The 23,527-nt window shown below is 34.9% G+C and overlaps 1 protein-coding gene across 25 annotated transcripts in view; it reads left to right on the forward strand.

The window, feature by feature from the left end:
* Positions 1-23,527, forward strand: part of NCOR1 (nuclear receptor corepressor 1) — a gene marked incomplete at its 3' end in the record, with an annotated part of 194,618 nt that overhangs the window by 24,418 nt on the left and 146,673 nt on the right. For all 25 annotated transcript variants that reach the window (XR_014000470.1, XR_014000471.1, XM_081161018.1 and 22 more), the window contains exons 2-3: positions 1,703-1,880; positions 12,324-12,457. Coding sequence is in view for 23 of the 25 variants with exons in the window: in XM_081161018.1 (XP_081017144.1) it covers positions 1,773-1,880; positions 12,324-12,457 (242 nt within the window). The remainder of the gene's footprint in view (positions 1-1,702; positions 1,881-12,323; positions 12,458-23,527) is intronic.

The raw sequence follows: 23,527 nt of genomic DNA on the forward strand, positions 1-23,527 counted from the left end.
TGTCTACTCTATTCTGTGTCTAGATTGGTGTTCTCTACTTCCTCTATAACTTCTGTGGCAAATACTTTTGCAAAGTGGCCACAGCAAGAGTTAAGATGAGCCAAAGTATGCAGCCAGTTTGCAACTCAGGTCCCTGTAGCTCATGTTTTCAATTCCAAATTCCTGAAGAGGGATCTGATTGGTACACCCCTGGTCCAGTAGGGTAGTTCACTTGATACAAACATGGTGTCAAAACCACACCTTAACTAGGGGCAGGTTCTCTAGAAGGAGTGTGTGCACATGGACCTGGGTGTGACCGACGTGTAGGACACTAATGCTAGTCAATCTAAAGATTGAGCTAATTCTCTAGGCCAGTGGTCATCAAACATTTTGGTCCCAGGACTCATTTACACTCTTAAAAATTTAGAACTCCAAGGAGCTTTTGTTTATGTGGATTATATATGTTGACATTTATCACATTAGATATTAAAATGGGGGAAACTTTAAAGATTTTTATTCATTTAGAGATAATACAAACCCACTTAATGTTAATATATAGAACATTTTAATAACTATTTTCTAAAATTAAAAAAACAAAATTTGTTGAGAAGAGTGGCATTATTTTACATTTTTGCAAACCTCTTTAATATCTGGCTTAAAAGAAGATAGCTTGATTCTCATATCTGCTTCTGTGTTCAGTCTTACAATATGTTGTTTTGATTGAAGTTTATGAAGAAAAGCTAACCTCACACAGATATGTATTTGGAAAACAGGGGTATTTTAATAGATTTTAAAGATAATTGTGGATATTCTTTTATACTACACCTAAACCAGAAAAGTGGTAATTTTTAAAAGGTTTGTTGCTGTGTAGAATCTGAAACCATATCAATGAATCTTATATATTCTGTCACAGTAAACATTTATTGGTTTGTCATGTACTTTATTTAATTGTAGTAAAATATCGTGCTCTAAATAAATAGTCACATATAATTTTGTAACATTGTGTATTAGTCATTTTGGAAAACACTGATTCGTTGAGTTATGCAGGTATTTCAAATGTTGGAACATTTTATTATATAGTATCGAAAATGCACACTTAATACCACCAGTCTTGTCAGAAGTCTTTAAATGTGGGGAAATTGTCAAGTTCATGGTGGCAGGTGCAAGTTTTTCCAAAATTCTAATTTTTACAGATATTGGCAGTTGTCTTCTTTGAAGTGATAGTCTCACTTTGTTTTTTCATGAAAGCTTTCCTATTCGTGCTTTCTTAGGTTATCATTTTGGGGCAGAATTATTTAACAAAAACAGTATTTCCTCTGCATAAATGCCTACCTTGTAAATACTCTTGAATCCTTTTAACCGTTGACTTTTTATCCCCCCAAATTTACAATCATGGATTTTTGTTTTTGTAATATATAATAATTGTTTCTAAAACTTTTATAGAAAGACATTTACTGAGCAGTTGCTATGTGCCAGGCCCCATGTTTTTACTTTATTTAGCTGCTGATATTATTTGTGATATAGTAAATAACCTTTTTTAAGTGTAAAGGGAAAGACCTGTTAATGTTTTTTAAACATCATTAATTTCTATTAAGTAAATACATGAGAGAAAGCTTTTACTGGTAATTGTGGTTTTATTTATGTAGCTATAGTTATAATTTATTAGAAGTACACCTGGTGCTTTAGTTCTTATCAGTTCTATTTTTTCCCCCATTCTGTTTAGGTGGTTTCCTAGAAACATGATTGTTTGTTGGACTTGATCTCACATCCTGGTGAGGACTTCTTTACTGATAATGTCAAGTTCAGGTTATCCTCCCAACCAAGGAGCATTCAGCACAGAACAAAGCCGTTATCCTTCCCACTCTGTTCAGTACACCTTTCCCAGCACCCGGCACCAGCAGGTAAGGAACAAATACTGTGTAAATTGCATATGTTTTTTGTGTTTTTATTTACTTTTCCTGTTATATTTGTTGGTCAGAAACCAAATGTAGTTGTTATACATATACAGGGGTTGGCAAAAGTAGGTTTACAGCTGTGAGTACATGAAACACAGAGTTTATTCTTGTATTATTATTTATTAATTATTGTATTGTTTATATTACATTTATAAACCTACTTTTGCCATCCTCTGTGTGTGCGTGTGCGTGTGTGTGTATTTTAAAGGCAGGAACCAGTCTCAAAGATGAAGAGTTAAAGGTTGGGGATTAATTATCTTTGGCTTCTTACTATGGCTTTATGACAGATTTATGACAGAGTGACCTGTAGGATTTTGTTGTAGGATTTGTTGTGTTTGATTGTAGGATTTGTTGATAGAAGAATATCAGTTACCTAGAGTTTCTATGCTCTCAAGTTTTGGTTGAGTATTAAGCTGGCCGATAACTGGCCGCTTTTGAGTGATGGCCAGGATAGGGCCTCACCCTTCTTGACAGGTTCGATGGTAGGAAGATGAAAGTTTGTATGATTGATTTACCTTGTGAAAAATAAAATATTAGAAGAAATTATTATCTTAGAGTGGGGCAGTTACAGGGACTTAAGAGGTTTGAAGAAAAAGTGGAAGGGAAGAGATGAAATGGTCATTCAGAGAGAGAAAACAAATTTACCAGCAAAATATAGTTGAATACTACTGGTTACTACTGAGGACTCTGAAGTGTGGTCATATTTACAGAGTGAGCATGGACATTCTTACCTTGTTTCTGTTTAGGGAAACATTCAGTCTTCCACCATTAAGTATAATATTATTGGCACTTTTTTGTAGATGCCCTTTTTTGGTCAAAGAAGTTGCTTTCTAGATTAAGAATTTTTATCATGATTCGGTGTTGAATGTCCTCCCTCACCCCAGTGTTATTCATCTGATTACTAATTTCCTAGATCATCATTGCTTCTTTGTTTAAAAAAATGAACTTTGAGGTTCAGTTTATACATAATAAAATTTAAATATATGTATACATTTTGAAAGATTTATACATGCATAAAAACCACCACCAAATGAAGATATAGAACATTTCTGTCACCCCTGAAAGTTCTCTTTTTCCCCATCAAGGTCAAGCCTCCTTCCCTACTTCCCACCAACCTTAGCTCACAGAAAACCACTGATCTGCCGTCATAATAGATTTGTCTTGAGTTTCATGTGAACTCTTTTATCTATGGCTTATTTTGCTTCCCATAATATTTTTGAGATTTATTTATGTTTTGGTACATCTCAGTAGTTAACTACTTTTTAACTACTTGACTGGGTATGGATGTACCACAAATTGTTTGTCTAGTTACCTATTCCAGTTTTTGGTTATTATAAATGAAATTATTTAGAAAAAAAAGTGTCTATGTGTTTGCTATATTTAGATTATATAGAGAAGTATTGCCTTCTTCTCTCTCTCTCTTTTTTTTAAAAATGTCTTTATTGATTTCAGAGAGAGGAAAGGAGAGGGAGAGAGAGAAACATCAATGATGAAAGAGCCATTGATTAGCTGCATCCTACTCGCCCCCTACTTGGGATCGAGCCCACAACCCCGGGCATGTGCCCTGACCAGGAATCCAACCTCGATCTCCTAGATCATAGGTTAATGCTCAACCACTGAGCGATGCCCGCCGAGCTTGCCTTGTTTTCTTAGTAGTATCTTTTGGAGAATATATGTTTTTCATTTTTATCAAGTCCAATGTATTAATTTGTCTTTTGTATTTCTTGCTTTTTGTGTCAACACCATTTACAATACATTTTTTGCCAAACTCAAGGTCATTAAGATTCTCTCCTAATTTTAAAAATTTTGGATTTTATATTTAAATCCATGACCTATTTGAATTAAAATTTCATGGTGTGATGTACAGGTTGTTTTGCATATTGGGTATTCAATTGTTCTAGAAACCATTTGTTGAAAAGATTATCCTTTCCCCAGTGATTTGCTTTGGTACTTTTATTGAAAATCAATTGACCATGTATGTGCAAGTCTATTTCTGTTTTCTCTACTGTCCCATTGATATATTTTGTCTGTCTTTCCTGCACATTGGTGTGATATTCTGTGTACAGAAACATTTAATCTTTTTAAAAAATATATGTCTTTATTGATTTCAGAGAGAGGGAGAGAGAGATAGAAACATCATTGATGAGAGAGTCATTGATCAGCTGCCTCCCCTACACCCCCTGCTGGGAATCGAGCTCACAACCCCGGGCATGTGCCCTGGCTGTGAATCAAACCCTGATCTCCTGGATCATAATGTCAGTGCTCAACCACTGATCCATGCTGGCTGGGCAACATTTAATCTTTTAATAAAGCACTTCACACAATCTTTATTATGATAGCTTTATAAATTGAAATTAAATAGTGTGATTCCTTCCTGAATTGTCGTTTTGAATATTCTAGGTCCTTAGCATTTCTATATACATTTTAGAATCAGCTTGTCAGTTTCTACAAAAATATTTCTGAGATTTTGATTGGGGCTGTATTGAATCTAGAGATTTATTTTGGAGGGAATTGACATTTTAACAACTTTTAATCTTCTGGCCTGTGAACATGGCATATCTCTCCATTTATTTAGATTTTCATGAATTTTTCTCAGTAATGTTTTATATTTTTCAGTGTACACATCTTTTGTCACATTTATTTCTAAATAATTCATATTTTTGATGCTATTGTAAATGATATTGCTTGTGGAATATCAGTTGTTTGTTGCTGTGATATATACTGATTTTATATCCTGCAACCTTACTTGTTTCTTCTAGTTGCTTTTTTAAAGATTTCACAGAATTTTCTATGCAGATGATCTTGTAACCTGAGAATAAAGTCAGTTTTGCTTCTATCTTTCCAAACTTGATGCCTTTTCTCTTTCATCCTTATTGCACTGGCTAGAATATCTAATCTAGTACAGTGTTCAATAGAAGGGATGAGAGCGGGAATTCTTGCCTCGTTTCTGATCTTAAGAGGAAAACGTTCAGTCTTTCACCATTAAGAATGTTGTTAATTAGGGAATTATTCACTCTTTCTGTATTCTCTTAAAGAGTTTATGTAGGATTGATACTTTTTTCATTCTTACATGTTTAATAGAATTTGTCAGTGAAGTCATTGGGGCTTAGAATTTTCTTTTGTTTTTCTTTCTTTTTGTAAATTTATTTTTATTGTTGATCGTATTACACATGTCCCCCGTCTTCCCCCATTTGCCCCCCTCCACCCAGAACCTGCCCTTCCCCAGGCCTTCACCACATTATTATCTGGGTTATGCATATATGCATGTAAATTCTTTGGTTAATCTCTTCCTGCCCTACCCCCCATCCCCTCCCCTCTGTGATCTGTAAGTCTCTTTCAGCATCCATGTCTCTGGACCTATTTTGTCTTTACTCTATTGTATATTCTTGCATCCTTTGTCTAATACTAATGGACCATAATGGTGTGGGTCAGTTTCTGGGGTCTTTGGTCTGTTCCATTAATCTATATGCCTGTACTTGTGCCAGTACCAGGAAGTTTTTATTAGAATGGCTTTGTAAAATAGATTGATATCCGGTATTTTGATCCTTCCAACTTTGTTCTTCTTTCTCAAGATTGCTGGGGCTATTTGGGGTCTTTTTTGGTTCCATACAAATTTTTGGAATATTTGTTCTAGACCTGTGAAATATGCCAATGGTATGTTAATAGGGATTATGTTAAATCTATAGATTGCTTTGAGTAGTATGGACTTTTTTTTTTTTTTTTTAAATATATCTTTATTGATTTCAGAGAGAGTAGAGGAGAGGGAGAGAGAGAGATAGAAACATCAATGATGAGAGAGTCATTGATTGAGCCCACAGCCCGGGCATGTGCCCTGACCCGGAATCGAACCCCGATCGCCTGGATCCTAGGTTGACGCTCAACCACTGAGCTACGCCCAGCGGGCAATATGGACATTTTAATGATGTCCAATCCATGAACACGATATATTCTTCCACTTGTTTGTATTTTCCTCTATTTATTTTTCAATGTCCCGTAGTTTTCCAAATACAGGTCTTTTACCTCCTTGGTTAAGTTTATTCCTAGATATCTTATTTTTGTTATCACAATGGTAAATGGGACTTTTTTCCAGTTTCTCTTTGTGAGAGTTTATTATTGGTGCATAAAAATGCTATTGATTTCTGGATGTTAATTTTGTATCCTGCTATTTTGCCAAATTAATTTATTAAATCTAGTAGTTGTTTGGCGGAGTCTTTAGGGTTTTCTCTGTACAATGTCATGTCATCTGTGAATAATGACAATTTTACTTCCTCCTTTCCAATTTGGATGCCTTTGATTTTTTTCTTGTCTGATTACTGTGGCTAGGACTTCCATTACTGTGTTGCGTAAGAGTGGTGAAAGTCGACAACCTTTTCTTGTCCCAGTTCTTAAGGGAAACGGTTTTAGTTTTTGCCCATTGAATATGATTTGGCATATATGGCCTTTGTTATGTGGAGATATGTTTCCTCTCTTCCCACTTTCCTGAGAGTTTCTATAAAAAATGGGTGCTGGATTTTGTCAAGTGCTTTTTTTGTGTCTATTGAGATGATTATGTGATTTTTATCCTTCATTTGTTTATGTGATCTATCACATTTATTGGCTTGCAAATATTGTACTAGCCTTGCATCCGTGAAATAAATCCCACTTGGTCATGCATGATGTATGATCTTTTTAATATATCACTGAATTCAGTTTGCTGAGTATTTTGTTAAGGATTTTAACATTTGTGTTCATTAGGAATACTGGCCTATAATTTTCTTTCTGCATAGAGTTTATCTGGATAATGCTGCCTTATTAAAAGACTGAAAGTCTTCCCTCCTCTTGAATTTTTTGGAATAGTTTGAGGAGGATAATTGTTAGTTCTTTGAATGTTCTGTAAAACTTGTCTGTAAATACATCTGGTCCAGGACTTTTGATTGCTGGGAGTTTTTTATTACTGCTTCAGTTTTATTACTAATTATAGGCCTGTTCAGGTTTCTGATTATTTTTTATTGAGTTTTTTGAAAGATAGTATGTTTACAGGAATCTGTCCATTTCACCCAGGTTGTCCAGATTGTTGGCATATAAATGTTCGTATCTTCTTACAATCCTTTGCATTTCTGTGGTGTCAGTTATTTTGCCACTTTCATTTTTCTTTTTCTTTTTTTTTTTTTTAAATACTCATTGAGGGTATTTTTTCCATTGCTTTTTCAAAGAGAAGTGGGGGGAGACATCGATGTGAGAGAGACACATCGATTAGTTGCCTCCCACGTGCACCCCGACTGGGGCTGGGGATCGAGCCTGCAACCGAGGTATGTGCCCTTGGCTGGAATCGAACCCGAGACCCTTCAGTCTGCAGGCTGACACTAACCATTGAGCAAAACCAACCAGGACTTTCATTTCTTATTTTATTTATTTGGGTCCTCTCTCTTTGTTTCTTGAGTAGTCGGGCTAAAGGTTCAATCTTGTTTCTCTTTTGAAAGAACCAGCTCTTGGTTTCCTTGATCTTTTGTATGGTTTTTTTAGTCTCTGTGTTCCTTCTACTTCCTTTGGGCTTTCCTTGTTCTCTTTCTATTCTTTCAGTTGTAGGGTAACATCGTTTATTTGAGATTTTTTTTGTTTCTTGAGGTAGGCCTGTAATGTAGTGAACTTCCCTCTCAGTACTGCTTTCACTGTCCTATAGATTTTGGGTTAGTGTTTGTTCATTTTCATTGGTTTCCAGGAAGTTTTTGGTTTCTTTCTTGATCTCATTGGTAACCCATTCATTGTTTAATGACATGCTATTTGGCTTCCATGTGTTAGAATGTTTTTGAGGGATTTTTTATTGTAGTTGATTTCTAGTTTCATACTGTTGTGATATGAGAAGATGCTTGATATGATTTTAGTCTTCTTAAACTTGTAAAGACTTATTTTGTGTCATACTTTGTGGTCTGTCTTTGAGAATGTTCCATGTGCATTTGAGAAGAATGTATATTCTGCAGCTTTGGGATGAAATGTTCTGTAAATATCAATTAAGTCCATATGACCAAGTGTGTCATTTCAAGTCACTGTTTCCTTGTTGATTTTTTTTGTCTGGAAGATCTATCCAGTGATGTTAGTGGGATGTTAAAGTCACCTTCTATGACTGTATTGCTGTTTATCTCTCCCTGAAAGTCCTCCAAGAGTTTTTAAATACATTTAAGTGCTCCTATATTGGGTGCATTTATGTTTACCAGGGTTATAGCCTCTTGTTGGATTGATCCCTTTAGTATTATGTAGTGACCTTTATTGTCTCTTGTTATGGCCTTTGTTTTGAAGTCTTCTTTTTTCAGATATAAGTATTGCTACTCCCACTTTTTTTTACTTTTCCATTTGCTTGGAAAAAAAATCTAACCCTTCACTTTCATCCTGTGTGAGTCTTTTGTTCTGAGATGGGGTTCTTGTAGACAGCGTATATATGGGTCATGTTTTCTTATCCATTCAGCTACCCTATGTCTTTTTATTGGAGCATTTAATCCATTTATATTTAAGGTTATTATTGATAGGTACTTATCTCTTGCCATTTTATTTCTTTGTGCTGTGTTTCTGTTTGTCTGTTTCAGCTTCTTATTACTGCAGTCCCGTTAACATTTCTTGCAATGCTGGCTTGATGGTGATAAACTCCTTTAGCCCTTTTTTTGTTTGGGAAGCTCACTATTTCAGCATCTATTTTGAATGGTAGCCTTGCTGGACAGAGTAGTCTTGGTTTCAGATCCTTGTTTTTTGTTACCTTGAATACTTCATGCCATTCCCTCTGGCCTATAGAGTTTCTGATGAGAAATCAGCTGACAGCCTTATGGGAGCTCCTTTGTAGGTAAGAGATTGCTTTTCTCTTGCTGCCTTTGAGAAGATTCTCTCTTTGTCTTAAATTCTTGGCATTTTAATTATGATGTGTCTGAGTGTGGGCCTCTTTGAGTTCTTCTTGCTTGGGACTCTGTGTGCCTCCAGAACTTGTATGACTTTTTCCTTGACCATGTTAGGGAAGTTTCTGCCATTATTTCTTCAAACAGGTTCTCTAACTCTTTCTTTCTAATCTTATGGTACTCCTATGAGGCCAATATTGTTAACTTTCATGTTGTCCCACAGCTCCCTTAAAATGTCCTCTTGTTTTTTTAATTGCTTTTTCTTTTTGGTTGTCTGATTGAGTGATTTTTTTTCTACCCTGTCTTCTGATTCACTGATCTTTTCCTCAGCTTCCTCTAATCTGCTGTTTATTACTTCCAATGTTTCTTTATTTTATTATTTCTACTGTGTCATTCTTAATTTCCTTCATAGTTTACATTCCTTTTCCCATGCTCTTGAGCATCCTTATGATCAGTATTCTGAACTTTATATCTGATAGATTGCTTATCTCCATTTCATTTAGCTCTTCTTCTGGAGAATTCTTTTGTTCTTTCATTTGTGGCTTGTTTTTTTGTCTGCCCATTTTGGCTGCCTGTTTAGATTTGTTTCTATGTATTAGGTAGATCTGCTAGGACTCCCAGTCTTTTGGACAATCTCTGGTGTAGGCCAATGTCAAACACTGTTTGTGACTGGCCTTGAGTACCCTGTTTGGATCTATCAACAATCCACGTTTGTGATTCCCTCTGCTGGACCAAGGTGGACATCAAGGTCTGCTTTTCCTAGCCCTGGGTCCAGAAGCAAATCAGGCAAAGACTGAAAGCACCCAGAGGTTGATAGTTATTCAGTCTCTTAATGAGCTTCGGTTGTCCTGTGCACCTGAAGGTCATAGTTCCATTCCCAGTCAGGGCACATGTACAGGTTGCTGGCTCAACTTCAGTCAGGGTGCGTGTGGGAGGCAGTTAATAGATGTTTCTCATATTGATGTTTTTCTCTCTTTCCCCCTCTCCCTTTCTCTCTAAAATCAATTAAAATATATATTTTTAAAAAGATTTAGAGAAACTCATATTTAGATTTCAGAAAGTCTTTCTCTTTGTAACTTCATTCTCTCTGGAAGTCTTCAGAAATTCTATTTGCCTGACTTTCCCAAATTAGTATGGTTGTTTCTTCAATGAACAAGATTGTGGTACACTGGGTTCCTTTCCCTGGGATGCAGTTTGGAAATCACATTCAGGCAGAAAGTCTGGAATGTAGTAGAACTTAACCACTTGTTTCATTTTTCTCAGCGATCAAGTCCTATTGCCCAGTGCTTGAAAATTGTTCCTATGTTATGTCCAATTTTTTAGCTGTTTACTATGGGACTGTAATTCTGGACATTGTCTTATTTCAGTGTCTTATTTTTCTTGGTTATGTTTTCAATGTTGTACCTTTTATTTTTTTCTTAGACTATGTATGAACTATGTTTTACTGTTATCTGCCTATAGTGAAGGGCTCTGGACCTCTTTACCCCATTTTTCGGTCTGTACAGCTCAGTGTTATCTGTTAATGATTTTTAAAATATTTTTGTTGATATACAATTCATATAACATAAAATTCATTGTTTTAAAGTGGATAATATAGTGGACTTTAGTATATTCACTATGTTGGACAGTCATTATCATTATCTAATTTCAGAAATTTTTCATCACCAAGAATGAAACCCCATACCTAATAGTTAATTAATTCCAGTTCCCCTGTTCCCTTCAATCTCTATTGGTTAGCCTCTTGTAGACATTTCATTTAGATGGAATCATATAGTATGTGGCCTTTTATGTCTGTTTTAAATTAGCATTTTGTTTCTAGGTTCATTTATGTTGTAGCATGTATTAGTAGTTCTTTCCTTTTTATAGCTGAATAATATTCCATTGTATAGATACAAGTTCCTCCTGCTATGACACCTTTCATAAGGTGAAAAGGAGCAATTACCATTAATTTATATTGGAAAGTCTTTGAGCATTCCTTGATCCCAAAAATAACCTACCAAGTCATACCAAATAATACATAAAACCTTAAATAACACTAACATGTAGTAGTAAAAGCAGGAATGACAGTGTATATAAAGTAGAAATAATGTATGTACAGTTTAGATTAATCTATTGAAAAGACTGATTTCTCCTAAATTATAAGATAATGGAACACCATGCTTTGTACACCCATCAATCCACTCCAGTGGTAGACTTTCCATTTTATCCATTCCTGGATACTGACTAAGAGAGACCACTTTACTACTAGCAAAACAAATGGTAACTTTGGCAGCCTTCCCACTTTCTCTCCTTGTGTAACTAGTACAAATGGTGGACACAGGCAAATTCAGTGCATACACAATGTCTTATTTTTTTTGTTCACCACCATTGAAATGTTATTGTCCAGTTTCATGCCAAGCACAACACCCTTACAAGTTCTTAGACTTTTCTGATACCTTAGGACACATCTTGCTACCAGATGCCCCAAATAAATCGAGGTATAAACACAGGTGTTCACAGATGCAGTTCAAAGCTATGGCGGTTTGATGCTGAGATGCTGAAGGTAGTTTCTGGGGAAGGAGCTTGGTGGAGCCAGTTTTACTTCTTGGGGTCCACCGCTTTTACAATAGCTCACTGCAAAACAAACACAACATTTTTTCACTTTTTGCCTTATTCCCTGAAAGTGAAAATCCTCTTTGGATTTCTTTTGGTTAGTGAAAACAGATACTAATGTAGCTCTTTTGTAAAAGTGAAGTGGTGTAAGTGGAACTTTTCAGAAGTGGGGAATGCTTGTATACCACCTTTTGTTTGTCCATTTATAAGTCAGTGGACTTTTGGATTCTTTCTCCTTTTTTCTGTTGTAAATAATGCGGCTTTGAAAATTTGTGTGCAGATTTTTGTGTGTAGCCATATTCTTTTAATTACCTTGTGTATATACCTAAGAGTGGAATTCCTGGGTTATTTGGTAATTCTGTGGTTATCTATGATTATTAGCATTAATAGATTCCTTTTGAAAAGAAACTTTTGCATTTTCAACAAAAAGACAATAAAGGAAAAGTAGGAAAACAGAAAACCACCCACCTAGGAATGATGGAAAAACTATTACTCTTAACTAGCCGGTTGATTCTCTGGACTTCTGTTTTTTCGTTTGTAAATATATGTGAATTTAACTAGATGGCTTTTGTGACCCTTCCAGCTTACTGATTTTGAGTTTAAGATGGGCGTGCTTTTTAGGATTTCATACTGAATACGAGTTTGAGATCTTACTACATGAATAATATAGATTGGAAATTATTGTGATATGTTGTTAGAAGAATAAATTGAAATTGAACACAAAATTTAATTTGAATTCTTTGGAATGATATATAGTTAAAATGTTGATTACTTTAGGTTTATGGGAAAGAATTAGATAAGTAAAGGGTTGAAATTATTATTGCTGTTTCTTTCCATACTTAGTGGCTCATAACTGCCTTCATGCATTTATACTTCGTTTGATTTCATGATGCTTTTCACCTTTTGGTTAATAATTAATGTATGATTATTCTAATACTAGGAATTTGCAGTCCCTGATTATCGTTCTTCTCATCTTGAAGTCAGTCAAGCATCACAGCTTTTGCAGCAACAGCAGCAACAACAGCTTCGCAGACGACCTTCCTTGCTTTCAGAATTTCACCCAGGTTCTGACAGGTAATGGGCTTTCTTTTATGTTTCTAGGACTGAACTTGTGAAATTTGTATACTTCACAAGTGTGTTATTGTTTTTAATTTAATTTTTTATTTTGCAATTTTATTAACCAAGTCGTGATTGGCCATTTATAGTTTGTGTTTTGAGCTTGTTTATATTATCTTTGGAAGTAGTTGTAATAGTGAACAAACTCTTAAAACTTCTTACCTGAGTTCAGAGTTAATGCTGTGCATTGGGAAGTCAGGTAGACCTACATACACTCGAATCCTGGTCAGCTGTGTGACCTTGATCACATTATACAGGGTGGGCAAAAGTAGGTTTATGAGACATACGCAGTTTATTCTTGCATTATTTTTTATTAATTATTGTATTATTTGCCATACAAACAACTGTAAATCTACTTTTGTGCCACCCTGTATAAACTGGTGTTCTCAATTTAGGCTACATGTTAGAACTGCCTGGGAGCTTTTAAAACTAGATTCCCAAGTCTCATTTCAGAATACAACATGTGTTTGACCTGTGCAGGTTCACTTATCCACAGATTTTTTTCAGTTGACACAGTTCAACTAACTGCAGTTCAGTTGACCCACGTAGTTCAAATCCCGGTTGTTCTAGGGTCATCTGGCTGTTGGGACTCTGCATATGCAGAGGGGCGACATAAGATAATAGTGGATTTTCTACTGTGTGGGTGGTGGCACTCCTAACTCCTGTATTGTTGAAGGGTCAACTGTAATTAAATCAATCTCTGGGATTGGGCCCAGGCGTTCGTTTATGTCTAAAGTTTCCCAGGTCATTCTCATTTGTAGTCAGGATTGCAAATCACTGATTTAGGCTCTTCAAACCTTAGTTTTCTCACCTGTAAAAGTGGGGATAATAATGGCCTTGTCCTCTAAGGATAGTATTTGATTAGGTACATGTTAGATACTCATTTTCCTTAGTGTACTTACCATCTCTGTTATCTTTGACTCCATTCTTAATCTTGATATAAAGTATTTCAAAATATAATAACTACCTTTATTAAATTGCCTTTCTGGTTTTAGCAGTTTTATAAAGAACTTGATTTCCTATTTTAAAAATATGTTTACTATTTAGGTTTTAAGGTAATAAAAGGTTTGAAATTATTAGGTAATGTTTAAAATTATTTTAAAATACATTTCTTGGTGAAGATTGTAGAGAGAATTCAGATCATTCTTCCCCCAATATTTAGAAAATATAAAAAAATAGTTTTTAAAAAAGGGGCTAAAAATGCTCCCTCTATAAAGAAGGAAAGGCATACAGCCACTGCTGTAAACTTGGAAAAATGGTATTTGAGGAAGGAATTAGAAGAATCTTGCATCACTTGGCTTTCTAGTCCCTACTTCTGCACTCATAGAAGAAGCAGTGTTGAAGAAAGAAAAAGGTTCAGTAAAGTCCTAGGATTTCTCATGAATTCTCTTCAATTTGAGAACATTTAAGTGTGGGTGGTTGTGGTGAATGGTTTGCTTGGGAATCCCCATATGCCATCCTGCTGGAAAGGCAGTCACAGTGTGTCGTTTTCCACATTGGTGAGCCAAAACTCTTAGGATAGGTGTACATGTCTGGCTAGTAGATTGGGCCAGGATTCCTACCAAAGGCTCTGACAGCCTCAACCAAGGTTTCCCCTACTTTGCTCTATTTCCATGTTCCCTCAGGTTGTAGAAAAATATCTAGAAAGTCATACTTAGTCCTCCATCTGTAGACAGACACATGACAGGCAAAGGAGAGACGAGCAAGGAAAACCCATGCACACCATTCCACACCAAAGAAAAAGTCTGAGTAGGGCCATCCATGTTGTACCTGTTTTGTCTCAGAGGTCCCTTAAAATTTCCTGGAAAAGAAAATAAGCAGTACAGTATGCCCCAAAGACCTCTATGTGTAAAAAGACAAAAAACAAAGAGCAAACCACGTGAATGCTACGCACTATAGAAGAACTTAAAATTAAAAATGAAGTAGTCAAAAAACAAAACAGCCAAATTAGAGAAAATGAAAGATTGGACATTCCAGTGTCCCCAAGCTCACCACTATAAATTTAACATCTAAAATGAGGAGAAACAAGGGTTAAAGTAGGTGTAGCTAAAGGTCAGACCTTTGTTATGGAAGAAAATCTTGAGAAAATCCAAGTAAATGCAGAAGACAAAGATTAAATCAATTAGAAAGAAATTGGAGGACAAATTAAAATCATCCAATGTATCATATGGACATGTGTTTTTGAAGTGGAGAACTTGGTAAAGGAAAAAAAGTCATAATAAAACAATCTCCATTTTTCCTTGTAAAGTGAAGGAAATACTCTGTAGTTTCATAGGACATAGCCATACCTGTCTCCAGGAAAAAATAACACAGAGTGATCAATATCAAGACAGATCCTGGTTAACTTATTAAAGTTCAAGGATAAGTAAAATAATCAGGAATCCAGGAAGGAAAATAAACCCTTTACCTGGAGAAGAGAGTCTGGCCTCAAACTTTTATAGTGACAGAAGATAGAGCAATAACTAAAAAGTTCTCAGGGAAAGAAATTGAGATCTAAGAATATTATACGAGACATGCTTAAGAATAAAAGCAACAGACATTCTTTGACACGAAAGCACTGAACATTTTAAAACTTTTTAAAAGAATTTCTAGTAGGTGATGGAATCTAGCTTACACAGAGAATAGATGCCATAAAGCCATTTAAGTAGTAAGTCCATATGAGATGCCCCGATGACTTCTGGTTTCATAACAGAATGTCAATAGTAAATCTTGACAAAGTAAAAATAATATAACCACCCACTTAGAGGTATGGTAAGTATTGGGAGAATGTATAAAGGTATGAGTTAGAAAAGTGTGGCTGGAGTGATTTGGTACTTCTAAAATGGAAATGTTAAGTTAAATAAAATTCCACCTTTTTTTGGTTAATCCTCACCCAAGGATATTTTTTTCCATTGATTTTCTTTTTTTTTAGAGAATGGAACGGAGGGGAAGGGTGTGTGGGAGAGAAGGAGAGAGACCCAGACAGACAGATAGACATCAGTGTGAAAGAGACACATTGATGGTTGCCTCCCCCACGTGTGCCAACCGGGGTCTAGAGTTGGACCTGTGACCCAGGTCCATGCCTTTGACTGGGAATTGAACCCGCGACTCTTTGGTGCACAGGCCAACACTCAACCACTGAGCCACATCGGCAGGGCTAAAATTCTACCTTTTGAATGATTTTTATTATTTTTTCCGTACCCTTTAACAAATTTTTTAGGAACCAATTTTCTTGTGGTAAAGGAGCATTTATCTGGTATATAGCAGCAATTCTTCCATTTTAAGCTTTATTATATTTTATTTGTTTCTCTTATATCTGTCTAAAACTAAACCAAATATTCTTTTAAAAATACTGTATGTGATTCTTTTATTGTTTTATTTTTCCTGTATGTTTGTCCATCCATATATAAAAATAAAGTGGTGTCTGGGAATGATATTCACATAATTTTAGCATTGTTTCTATGTGGTGATATTTGGGGTGATTTGCTTCCTTTGTTCTGTTCGGTATTCCTGGAATTTTTTTTTGTTAGTAAATGTATATCATTTTATAAGCTCAATATTCATAAAAAGTCAGTCATTTCTATGTGAATGTCATCTATCATGCTTTCTAGATTTCATTGGAAAAATTAGTCCATATAAAACTATTCAGAGTATTTGGATATTTAGATTAAAAGATGCAGAACAGTTGGGCAAGTAATTTCAGATATTTTAAAAGATTCACTGGAATTCAGATAATTGGTTTTCCCTTGAGCAAAAGAAGAACAAGCCAAATCATACTGGTAAATTCTTAAATTTAAGCAAAATCAGTTTTGTTTCAGAGAACAGCTTTCATTAGCTGGGAATAAATAAAATCAATTGACATAATTCTTGATGATCTTTGCGGACCACTATTTTGAATAGCTATGTACTTTATGACATATTTCCCCTAATGAGGGATATCCTTTCTTTAAAATTAAAGTGATACAGTATAGGTATATTGCAGTAAAAAAAAAAATCCATTTGATAACTTTAACTTGTTTTAAAGGTATTTAAAGATACTATTAAGAAATGAAAGTGAGTAAAAAGTAGGAACTTTTAAGTTTAAAAGCTATAGAGTTTTTAGTATGAAAATCCGGTGGTTTTGTCTTTTATTTCTAGTTTTGGATATACATTTTGTTTATCCATTCATCAATTGTTAGATATTTTGAGTTATCTTCACTTTTTGACTATTATGAATAATGCTGCTGTGCATATTCATGCTCAAATTTTTATGTGGCATATATTTTCCTTTCGGAAATTTACCTAGGAGTAGAATTTCTGGATCATATAGTAAAAGTGAACCTGTAAGATTTCTTTGTTTACCGTTTGAGAAGCTAACAGACTGTTTCCAAATTGGCTGCACCATTCTGTGTACCATTCTACAGGAGTTAGTTTTCAAAAGGCAAATATGCTAATTTAGAATGCAAATTTCATGCTTAGCTTCATCAGGATTTTCAATATATAATTGTAATTTTTTTAATAAAGATTTTCATAGTTCATTTAAATTTTTTGAAATTTTAAATGTTATATATTTACTTATTAATGTGTCAGTGGTTTTGTTCTAAAAACCTGGCAAGCTGAAATGGGAAAAATCTGATTTTTTAATGGAAAGAAAGCTTTCCATACTCTGTCTGACTTGTTTTATGTCCTGGATGCCTTAGGCTGTACTCCAGCACTGGATATACTTCACCTTCTGCCTTTGGTAACTCTCACGGGCAGAATGTAATACTTGGAAGTTAGTTTTTGTAGATTATGTTCTAAGCAATGGTGCCTATTTGAGGAGACAACTGAGGGCTGAAATACAGCTCAGGCAGTTAGCCAGGCCCTTGTACACCAGAAGGTTGCATGTACTTAAAGAAATTTGTAACAAAATTTCCATGCAGGCTAGCAGTAAGTGTCCCTGGTTCTAAGTGGTGTGTTGAGAGGCTTGGCCTTTAACCTGATGCTGTCTGCTTGTTTTTGATATATTACTTCTGGCTGTTTTGTGGAGGGTGAACTTGGATAGACTAGATGCAATAGAGAACACATAAGGGACCTGTAAGAGAGAGAATATGAGCATGAGATAGGGCAATGTAATTGAAATGGAGAGGAAACACATCGGTAAATTAAGAGATAAAGGCTTCCAAGACTTGGCAATTGGCAAAGGAGAGGGAGGAAACCTGGATGAATCCTAGATTTCGACCTTGTTGGTTCCAGCAGCTGTGATAGAGATTAAGGATAGTGCAACAATGTAAGATGCCTTGAGTAGGTATGAATCAAGTTTGGTGTACCCATGAAACATCCAAGTGGAGATGTATCTAGCATGCTTGGGGAGGATCTAGATTTAAGATACAGGTTGGTATAGTGATCGAGAAGGTATGAAAATTGAGAAGAACAATAGTTTAAAGATGAACCTGTAAGATTTCTAACATCTAAAGACACTGAGAGACAGAAGCCTCTGAAGGGGAGAAAGGGAAATGATTAAAACAGTGGTCTTCAAGTTTGTTGCTTACATATTATTCAAAAGAATTTTGAAAAGCTGTATTCGGCCTTGTTATTTTAAATGGACATCTAAAATTCTTCATAGTAATTTTAAAAGAGGAATATAATTTGTCATATTGACAATTGACATTTAAGAAAACTCTGCTGCAGTATGCTTTTAAAACTATCCAATGGAATCTAAATACCATAGTGATTTAAAATTTTATTTTTCAATTACAGTTTATATTCAGCATCATTTTGTATTAGTTTCAAGTATACCGCATAGTGGTTAGACAATCATGTACTCTACAAAGTGGTCCCCTTGATATTTCAAGTACATATGTGGCACCATACATAGTTATTACAATATTATTGACTGTGTTCCCTATGCTGTACTTTTGTATCCTGGGACTGTTTTATAACTACCAATTTGTTGTTGTTAATTCCTTCACTGTTTTCACTCAGCCCCTCGTTGTCGTTCCCCCCCCCCCCCCCCCCGGCAGTCATCAGTCTGTTCTCTGTATCTGTGAGTGTGTTTATATTTTGTTTGTTCATTTCTTTTGCTCTTTATATTCCATATGTAAGTGAAACCATATAGTATTTGTCTTTTTCTGTCAGATTTATTTCACTTAACACAGTACCCTCTAGGTTCATCCATGCTGTCAAAAAAGGTAAGATTTCCTTTTTTTATGGCTGAGTAAAATTACATTGTATATATCTACTACAGCATTTTTATACACTCCTCTATTATTGGACACTTAGGTGGTTTCCATATCTTGGCTGTTGTAAAATATGCTGCAGTAAACATAGGGGTATATATGTCTTTTCAAGTTAGTATTTTGGATTTCTTTAGATAAATACCCAGAAGTGGGATTCCTGGGTCATATGGCAGTACTATTTAAAAGTTTTTGAGGAACCTCCATATTGTTTTCCATAGTAGCTGCACCAATCTGTATTCCCATGAACAGGGAACGAGGGTTCACTTTTTCTCACATTTTGGCCAACATTTATTTGTTGATTTATTTGATGATAGCCATTGGACAGGTGTGAAGTGATACCTCATTGTGGCTTTCATTTGCATTTCTCTGAAGATTAGTGATGCTGAGTATGTTTTTGTATGTCTATTCAGGTCCTCTGTGCATTTTTTAATTGGAGTATTTTTTTTTTTTTTTTTTTGGTATTGAGTTGTATGATTTCTTGATAAATTTTGGATATTAACCCTTGATGTATCTAATGTTATCATTGGCAAATATTTTCTTTCATTAATACGTTGTCTTTTCATTTTCTTGATGGTTTCCTTTGCTCTGCAAAATTTTTTAGTGTGATATAGTCCCATTGCTTAATTTTTGTTTTGTTTTCCTTGTCTGAGGAGATACATCAGAAAAAATATTGTGAAGAGAAATGTCAGAGACTTTATATTGCCTATGTTTTCTTCTAGGAGTTTTGCAGTTTCAGATTTTACATTTTAGTCTTTAATCCATTTTGAGTTTCTTCTTTTATATGGGGTAAGAAGGTGGTCTAATTTCATTTTTTTTTTTGCATGTGTCTGTTCAATTTTCCCAACAACATTTATAGAATAGGCTGTCTTCACCCCATGTTATGTTTTTGCTTCCTTTGTCATAGACTAATTGACAATATAGTTGTGAGTTTATTTCCGGGCTCTCTATTCTATTCCATTGATCTGTGTATCTGTTTTTATGCAAGTACCATGCAGTCTTGATTACTGTAGCCTTGTAGTATAGTTTGATATCAGGTAGTATGATATCTTCAACTTTGTTCTTATTTCTCAAGATTGCTGTGACTACTCAGGGTCTTTTGTGGTTCCATATAAATTTTTGGATTATTTTTAATAGTTCTGTAAAAATGCTGTTGGTATTTTGATAGGCATTGTGTTCAGTCTATAGATAGCTTTGGGTAGTGTGAACATTTTAATAATGCTAATTTTTCTGTTCATGAGCACAGGTATATGCTTCCATTTATTTGTATCTTCTTCAGCTTATTTCTTTAGTATCTTACAATTTTCTGAGTGCAGGCCTTTTACCTCCCTGGTTAAATTTATTCCAATTTTTTTTTTTATGCAATTGTAAATGGTATTGTTTTTTAGTTTCCTTTTCTGGTAGTTTATTACAGTTGTATAAAAATGCTACTGATTTCTGACTATTTTGTATTTGGATACTTTACTAAATTCATTTATCAGTTTTAGTAGTTTTATGGTTGAATCTTTAGGGTTCTCTATATACAGTATCATGTCATATGCAAATAATGACAGTTTTACTTCTTCCTTTTCAATTTGGATGCCTTTTTTTTTTTTTTTTTGGTCTGATTTCTGTGGCTAGGACTTCCAGTACTCTGTTGAATAAGCTTAATGAAAGTTAACATTTCCTGTCTTGTTCCTAATCTTAAAAGAACGCTTTTAGTTTTTCCCCCGTGAGTATGATGTTAGCTATAGGTTTGTTGTATAGAGCCTTTATTATGTTGAGATATGCACTCTCTATTTCCACTTTGCTGAGAGTTTTTTTATTTTTATTTTTTTAATATATCTTTATTGATTTCAGAGAGAGGAAAGGAGAGGGAGAGAGAGAGACAGAAACATCAATGATGAGAGAGTCATTGATCGAGCCCGCAACCCGGGCATGTGCCCTGACCGGGAATCGAACCCCGATCACCTGGATCCTAGGTCGATGCTCAACAGCTGAGCCATGCCCGGCCGGGCTGCTGAGAGTTTTAATCATAAATTGTCAAATGCTTTCTCTGCATATATTGATATGATCATATGATTTTTATCTTTTATTTTGTTTATGTGATATATTAATTGATTTGTGGATATTGAACCAACCTTTTATCCCATGAATAAATCTCACTTGACCTTGGTGTATAATCTTTTTAATGTATTGCTGAATTCAGTGTCCCTAATACTTTTGAGGATTTTTGCATCTATGCTCATCAGGGATATTGGCCTATAATTTTCTTTCTCTGCAGTGTCTTTAAATATCTGGTTTTAGAATTAGGATAATATTGGCCTTATAAAATGAGCTTGTGAGTCTTCCCTTTTCTTGAAGTTTTTGGAATAGTTTGAGAAGGATAGGTGTTTGTTAGTTTTTTGAATGTTTGGTAAAATTTACCTGTGAAGCTATTCAGTCTAGGGCTTTTGTTTGTTGGGAGTTGCTTGATTACTGCTTTGATTTCGTTGGTTGTAGTCAGTCTGTTAAGATTTTCTGTTTCATCTTGATACAGTCTTGGAAGATAGTTTGTTTCTAGGAGTTTACCCATTCCAGATTGCCCAATTTGTTGGCATGTAGTTGTTTGTAATATTTTCTTATAATCCTTTGTATTTCCGTGGTGTCAGTTGTTACATCTCTTTCATTTCTGATTTTATTTACTTGGGTCATCTTTTTTTTCTTAATCAGTCTGGTTAAAGGTTTATCAGCCTTGTTTATCTTTTCAAAGAACCAGCTGTTGGTTTCATTGATCTTTTATTTTTTTAGACTCTGTTTTATTTATTTCAGTTCTGATCTTTATTATTTCCTTCTTTTTAGTCACTTTGGGCTTTGTTGTTTGTTCTAGCTCTAGTTCCTTTAGGTCAGGGGTGGGGAACCTTTTTTCTGCCAAGGGCAATTTGGATATTTATAACATTATTCGAGAGCCATACAAAATTATCAACTAAAAAATTAGCTATGAAAAAAGCTCTTAGATTTATTGAATTTCGAGTTCCACCTGTAGTTGCCTTGGCAGGGCCAGACCTAATGATTTTGCGGGCCGTATACGGCCCTTGGGCCAGACATCCCCCACCCCTGCTTTAGGCGTAAGGTAAGATTGTTTATTTGAGATATTTCTTGTTTCTTGAGGTAGGCCTTTCTTGCTATGAATTTCTTTCTCATGACTGCTTTCGCTTTCCCCACAGATATGGGGTTGTCATGTTTTCATTGTAATTTGTCACAAGGTATTTTTTGATTAAAAAAAATCTCATTGTTAACCCATTCATTGTTTAGTTACATGTTATTTAGCTTCCATGTTTTGTGTGTTTTTCAATTTTTCTCTTGTAATTGATTTCTAGTTTCATACCATTGTGGTTGGAGATGGTACTCGATATAATTTTACTCTTAAATTTATTGAGACTTGTTTTGTGGCCTAACATGTACCTTATCTAGGAAAATGTTTCATGTCCACTTGACAAGAATGTATATTCTGCTGCTTTGGGGTGAAATGCTCTGAAGACATCAATTAAGTTTATCTGGTCTAGTGTGTCATTTAAAGCCACTGTTTTCTTATTGATCTTCTATTTGGAAGATCTATCCATTGATGTCAGTGGAGTGTTTAAAGTCTCCTACTATGACCATATCACCTTTGATCTGTCCCTAGATTTGCTTTATATATTTAGGTGCTCCTATGTTGGGTGCATAAAAGTTTACAAAGGTTATAGCCTCTTCTTGGATTCCTCCCTTTATCATAATGTAATATCCTTCTTTGTCTTTTAACTATAGCTGTTGTTTTAAAGTCTGTTTTGTTTGATATAAGCATTGCTACCCCAGCTTCTTTTTCTGTTCCATTTGCATGCAATATCTTTTTTCATTTCTTTGTCTGTGTGTGTGTCTTTCATTCTGAGGTAGGTCTCTAGTAGACAGGATATATATATGGGTCTTGTTTTCTTATGCATTTAGTTACCCTGTGTCTTTTGATTGGGACATTTAATCCACGTATATTAAAAGGGATTATTGGTAGATACGTATTGTTATTTCATTATGCATATTTATGTCCCTCTTTTTTTTTGGTCTTGTTTTTAAAAAAGTCCCTTTATTATTTCTTGTAATACTGGTTTGGTGGTGATAAACTCCTTTAGCTTTTTCTTGTCTGGGAAGCTTTCTTTCTTTCTCCTTCAGTTTAAATGATAGCCTTGTTGGCTAAAGTTGTCTTGGTTATAGGTCCTTGCTTTTCATCACTTTGAATATTTCATGCCAGTCCCTTCTGGCCTGAAATGTTTCTGTTGAGAAATCAAATGATAGTCTTATTGGAGCTTTCTTACAAGTAACTGTCTTTCTCTGACTGCTTTTAAGATTCTTTCTTTATCTTTTACCTTTGGCAATTTAATTTTGATGTTTCTTGGTATGGGCCTTTATGAGTTCCATCTTGTTTGGGACTCTCTGTGCTTTCTGGACTTGTGTATCTTGTTCCTTAACCAGGTTAGGAAAGTTTTCAGTCATTATTTCTTCAAATGGATTCTCAATCCCTTGCTCTGTTTCCTTTTTCCTGTAACCTTATAATGTGGTTGGTGTTATGCTTGTTTTATCTCAGAGGTCCTTTAAAATTTCCTCATTCTTTAAAATTCTTTTTTTTTTTTTTTTTGCTTCACTGATTGGATGTTTTCTGCTACCTTGTCTTCCAAATAGCTGATTTGATCCTCTGTTTCATCCAACCTACTGTTTATTCCTTCCAGTGTATTCTTCATTTGAGATATTGTAGTCTTCATTTCTGACTGGTTCTTTTTTTATGATTTCTATGTCCTTTTTTATGCTTACTAACTTTTTGATTAAGTTCTCACTGAGTTCATCCATTCTTTCCCTAAGTTCCTTGAGC

The sequence above is a fragment of the Miniopterus schreibersii genome (genome assembly GCF_964146895.1).
Source record: "Miniopterus schreibersii genome assembly, chromosome: 16".
NCBI lineage: Eukaryota > Metazoa > Chordata > Mammalia > Chiroptera > Miniopteridae > Miniopterus > Miniopterus schreibersii.